Genomic DNA, 6,000 nt, shown 5'->3' with positions numbered 1-6,000 from the left:
TCAGATCACCATCCTGGGCAGCTGCCAAAGAAAAAACCAACAAAAACCCACAAACACATATAGCAAATTTGGACAGAACTACAAGGAGAAATTGAAAAAAAAATCCACTATCATAGGGGGAGTTTTTTTAAAACAAATTCCTCTCTCTGTAATCATTAGATCAACCTGATAAAAAATAAGGAAATAGGGCCGGCCCGTGGCTCACTCGGGAGAGTGTGGTGCTGATAACACCAAGGCCACAGGTTCGGATCCTATATAGGGATGGCTGGTTGGCTCATTGGCTGAGCGTGGTGCTGACAACACCAAGCCAAGGGTTGAGATCCCCTTACCGGTCATCTTTTTTTAAAAAAAAAAAAAAAAAAAAAAGGAAATAAAGAGATAAATAGTAAGGTATCTTAGTTATAGCTCACAAATCTTTTGATTTGAACAGTAAATTTAGTAAGTTAAGCTAATAAGCATATATAGAACATTAAACCAAAAATTGGAGAAATAAGTTTTTCAAGCTTTTGTGGAATTTTTACAAAAATTGATCATATGCTAGGCTATTAATCAAGACTCAATGAATTCCACAAGAACCCAAAGAAGGTAGAAGGAAGAAAATAAAGTGTAGAAAGCAATAAAATAGAAAATGAACATATAATAGAGGATTAATAAAGACAAAATTCAGTCTTTAAAATAATAATGAAAAAGAAATATACTAGTTGTTTAAAAATATGGGAGAAGGCAGGATAAACAACATTATAGATAACAAAGAGAACATAAATACAAATAAAGTTGGAGAAAAAAAGAAGATATCAAGATCAACCTTATGCCAAAATGTTTAAACACTTGGATGAAATGTAAAAGTTCTAGAAAAATAGAAAACTCCTTAAGAAGAAATTGAAAAACCATAGTCCTATAACCATTAAAGAAGTTTTTAAAAAGTCCCTACCAAGATAAGGACTAGAGAGCTTTACAGGCAAATTCTACCAAACATTTAAGGAATCAAAGCTCTAATCCCACACAAACTTCCAGAGAATATAAGAGGAAGGAACACTCCATCACTGACTTCATACAGCCAGCATAACCTTGATAGCAAAATCAAACAAGGACAGAAGAAAGGAAGACTACAGTACAAGCTCATAAGCACAGACGATCAAGCTTCCCTGGTGGTCTAGTGGTTAGGATTCGGCGCTCTCATAAACACAGATGATCATAATCATAGATGCAAAAACCCTAAAGAGCAAGAATAGATACAAATACTAAAAAGATGATATATCATGACAAAATTGGTTTTGTCCCAGTCAATAAGGTTGATTTAGTACTAGTATATAGATTAACAAAATTCACTATATTAACACATTAAGAGAGAAATAAATATCGTGCATACAAAACAAATGTTCTATACACTCTGATATTGATTTATGAATAAAAACTACCAGAAACTTCCTTAACTTGATATAGGGAATCCACAAAAATCTACAGCAACATTACAATGATGTAACTTGAAAGCATTTTAAGATCAGGAACAAAATAAGTATGCTTAATATCACCACTTCTACCCAGCATTGTGCTGGAAATATTAGCCAGGAAATACAGCAAGAAAAAAAAATCAAAGATATAAAGACTGAAAAGGAAAAAAGAAACTGTCAAAATTCATAGATTATAAATTGTGAGTCTATAGTAAATTCAAAAAATCTTCAGAAAAATTATTAGAATTAATAAGAAAGCTTAGAAACATTGCTAGACACAAAATCAAAATTAGAAAGTCACTTGCATTTCTACGCCCCAGCAATCCATTAGAAAATATAACTTTAAAAAGCTATTTATGATGGAAAATAAAAATATAAAGTCTCTGGAACTAAATCTAATAAAATGTGTAAGAACTTGGGTGGAAAAACTGATAATTTTATTTAAATCATTAAAGACAACAAATATATGAAACAAGTCAATGAAATGAGTATCTAACATATTTATGAATAAGAAGACTCAATATTATAAAATTGTTCATTCTCCTCCAATTGATCACTAGATTCAATAAACATCAAAATTCCAACAAATTTTTTCTTGAAGTATAACAACCTGATCCTGACTTTTATTTGAAAGTATAAAGAAGAACAGGCAAGGCACTTTTAAAGGCGAACTGCAAGCTGGGAGAGCTGCCCTAGCAGAGGTCAAGACTTATTATAAAGCTACAGTAATTAAAACAATAAGTAATTAAAACAATGATTGCTTGGGGGTCGTCAATTAGACCAACAGAACATAACAGAAAGTCCAGAAACTGACCCATATACATGTGAAATTTTAATTTATAACAAATTAGGTATTGCAGATCAGTGAGGCAGACTATTTGATAAATGGTTCTGGGATAGTTATCTCTATAGGAAAAAATAAAATTAGATTTATAACTCAGAATTTGCAAAAAATTAATTCCAGATAAAGACATAAAATTAAAAAATAAAAGTATAAAAGCTTTAGAAAACTATGTAGAATAACCTCATGCCCTCAAGATAGGAAAAAATTTCTTAAACATCAAAAGTATAAATTACAAAAAAAAAAAGCCTGATATATTCAACTACATTGAAATTTAAAAATTCTGTTTATCCAGATATACCACAAACTAAGTGAAAAGACATACCACAAACCGAAAAAAGATTTTAGTAACAAGTAAATGACAAACTGACAAAAGATTGGAAACCAGAATATATAAAGAACACTCACAAATAAATAAAAAGGACAAATAATCCAGCAGAAAAACAGGCTAAAAACTGAAAAAGTTTTCACTTAAAATCTAACTAATCAATAAAATAGGAAAAAAATGATCAATATGGGAAATTCTAATTAAAACCTTAATAAGATGCCATTACACACCAAACAGGGTGAAAAAATTTACCAGTTGGACAACACCAAGTATTGGAGGATACAGAAGCAGCAGGATTATTATATGAAGCTGATAAGAATATAAATCGGGAAAACCATTTTGAAAAAGTAAAGTTAAACATGCAGGGCCGAGCCCGTAGCGCACTCGGGAGAGTGAAGCGCTGGGAGCGCAGCAGCGCTCCCGCCGCGGGTTTGGATCCTATACAGGGATGACCGGTGCGCTCACAGCGCTCAATGGCTGAGCGTGGTGTGGCCGGTCTCAAAAAAGGACAAAAACAAACAAACAAACATGCATAAGCCCTAGGATCCACTTCTGGTGGTGTTTACTTGAGAATGATGCCCCTGGTGCATGAATGTATGCGTGAAAGATGTTCATAGCAACACCATGTGTAAAGCAAAAACACTTAAAACTACCTCTGTGCCCATTAACATTAGAATGGAGCAATTCATTGTGGAATATTCAAACAATGGAGGACCATATCCTGGTGAAAATGAATGAACTAGGTAGCTCAACATGTCAATATGATTAAATCTCAAAAACATAATTTTAAGCAAAAAAAAAAAAATTGCAGAAGAATACATAGTGTGCAATCCTATTTATCTAAAGTGAAAAACCATATAATATTTTGCATATGGATACATACATATGTAGTTAAACTGTTGAGAAAAGCAACAAAGAGGTTAACAGGAAACCTAGTGGTTACCCCTGGTGGGAGAGAAAGTTATGTGATTGAGAAGAGAAGACAAGGAGCTACTTAACCAGCAACGCTCTATTTCTTAAGGTGGGAGGTAGCTACACAGGTGTGCATTATCTTATTCTTTTATTTATAAATATGCATTCTTTGGTATGCTTGGTATAATTCACAATTTTTTTTAAATAATCTACTTAGATTACTCTAATTTGCAGTTTTGCTTTTCAAAATTTACAAATGCAGAAGATTCTTAATTATATTGTAAGTTATATTTTCTAAGAAAAAAAGAGTTAATGCCCTAAATGACATTTAGATATCACATATGTAAATGTATACTGCTCTTACCAGTGCCTTGCGAGGTAATTAAAATTAAATTCAAACTGGCTCAACACATCCCCTCCTAAGGTATGAGAAAAATATTTGCATTTGGTGGATTAGTGACAAACAGCAGGCTTCTTTCAACACAAGTTCTCAAAAACCATTTTAATAGTTCTTTCCATTGTTACATATTTCTGTTAATTGTTTTATGTAGAGGCACATCTTTCTTTAAGAAAAAGTAATCTTTAAAAAATCTTAGTTAATGAAGCCTATGAATTAAGAAAGAATCATCCACACAACCAAAGGAGTTTTTACTTTAAGGAAAGTAGACCACAGGAGATCTTTTAAATAAACACCATTCACCACCTAGTTTGTATATTTAAAGGTAATTTACTACGGAAAAAAAGATGGGAGTCTACCAACTTAAAGCTAAAGAATTAGGAGATTAAGAGACACTAGCTAATGAATTTTAATCCAATATAAAAGTAAGGTTTTTCTAAAATTATAACACAAGTCAATGATAAAATGTAGGAGTTTTTAACAAAAATAAATAAATACATGTATAGACACAACTTTTTAGAAATATATCTCTATATTAAATGAGGGATGCCTGTACACTAAATGAACTGCAATATTAAAATAGAAAGCTACTAAGTATATGCTACAGGCAAAATCTAAAAAGCATATATATTTAAAGTGACTTTAAATATATATGTGACTTGTGAACCATTACTACCACGGGAGAAAATTTGGCAAATGTAAATAAACAGTACCAAAATCACCAGTCGAATGAGCCTTGGAATAGGAGCCATGAAAATCAATCTGAAAAAGAAAGACAACGGCCTCTTTACATCACAAATTATAGTATTATAAGTGAACCATTACTACCACGGGAGAAAATTTGGCAAATGTAAATAAACAGTACCAAAATCACCAGTCGAATGAGCCTTGGAATAGGAGCCATGAAAATCAATCTGAAAAAGAAAGACAACGGCCTCTTTACATCACAAATTATAGCTAAAACTCTTACTCCCACAATCAGGCAGGTAATGGGGAGATGACAGCCTAACCCAATGAATTCCTAAGAATGCAAATGGACTCAATTCTCACACTAACATTTTATTATTTGTAAAAAAAAAAAAAATTATATCTGCAGCTGCGTTGTATACTTAATATCTGATAATAAAGCTACTGCAGACAATTGTGCTTCAGAGGGTAAAACAAAATCCAAGTTTAAACTTCTAACATAATGGAATTAATATCAATTAATGACCAGAGAAGCCTTTCAGACACCAAGTAAGATCACAATTTTCAGTTTGGGGATATGGCATTTTCATATAGAAATTTTTTTTAAAAAATTAAAAACAAGAAAAAAAAGTAGAACTATTAGTTTTAAATAGAACCAAGTGGCAGGTATTCATATTCTTATTAAGACACACAGCTTGAAACATAAAATTTCTCAAATAGTGTTTGTGACTAAAACTGCACATAACATCAATTGCTGTCTTCAGTGCATATTAGTCATTCTGCTCTTGTGGGTGAATTCACCCAGGTGGCAAAAAGTATAAAAGGCATAAATAGGAAAAGATGGAGCTCTAACCAAACACCACTTTGGGTAAGAAGTCTTGTTTCCATATGACACCTGAATAACCTTAAGTTTTCCTTTCCTTTAAAAAGATCAGATTTTGATCCTGGGTATGACAGTATCACTTCCATAAAGTCATTAACCATAAAGATAGGTACTCACAGCTCCCATTGTCCTAAGGAATCCTTGTTCAATACCCAGGCTATGCCAGCTGACATCTGCCACCATGTGAGAAGTAATTCCAAACAAGAACGCTACCAACTTCTCTGTGTCCTGCCAAATAAGCACATTAGAGTCATGTGCGTTTGGTTATTTTTATATCAACAATCTTAGAAAAAGTTTTAATCAATATGAATTCATTTTCATTATTGAGACTAAACAAAAAATTAAAGGCAAGTACACTGTAGTTTCTAATAACTGAAAACTACACAGGACTTTCTAAAATGTTTTGCAGTGCCTTGGAAGTGCTTTCAGTTTAATTACTATTAGAGCAAAATGACAAAGTGACCTATCCCACACTTTTAAAAAAATAACTTATTCAAGTAC

At 32.2% G+C, this 6,000-nt stretch overlaps 1 protein-coding gene across 1 annotated transcript in view; it reads right to left on the bottom strand.

The window, feature by feature from the left end:
- Nucleotides 1-6,000, bottom strand: part of GPLD1 (glycosylphosphatidylinositol specific phospholipase D1) — a 54,686-nt gene that overhangs the window by 32,365 nt on the left and 16,321 nt on the right. The window contains exons 6-8 of the mRNA XM_008580585.1: nt 5,617-5,727; nt 4,795-4,843; nt 3,897-3,951 (exon numbers count right to left, since the gene is read on the bottom strand). Coding sequence (XP_008578807.1) covers nt 3,897-3,951; nt 4,795-4,843; nt 5,617-5,727 — 215 coding nt within the window. The remainder of the gene's footprint in view (nt 1-3,896; nt 3,952-4,794; nt 4,844-5,616; nt 5,728-6,000) is intronic.

The sequence above is a fragment of the Galeopterus variegatus genome, unplaced genomic scaffold, assembly GCF_000696425.1.
Source record: "Galeopterus variegatus unplaced genomic scaffold, G_variegatus-3.0.2 Scaffold2131, whole genome shotgun sequence".
Classification (NCBI taxonomy): domain Eukaryota; kingdom Metazoa; phylum Chordata; class Mammalia; order Dermoptera; family Cynocephalidae; genus Galeopterus; species Galeopterus variegatus.
The sequence above is the reverse complement of the archived record's forward strand: the minus strand, read 5'-3'. Positions and strand labels throughout refer to the sequence as shown.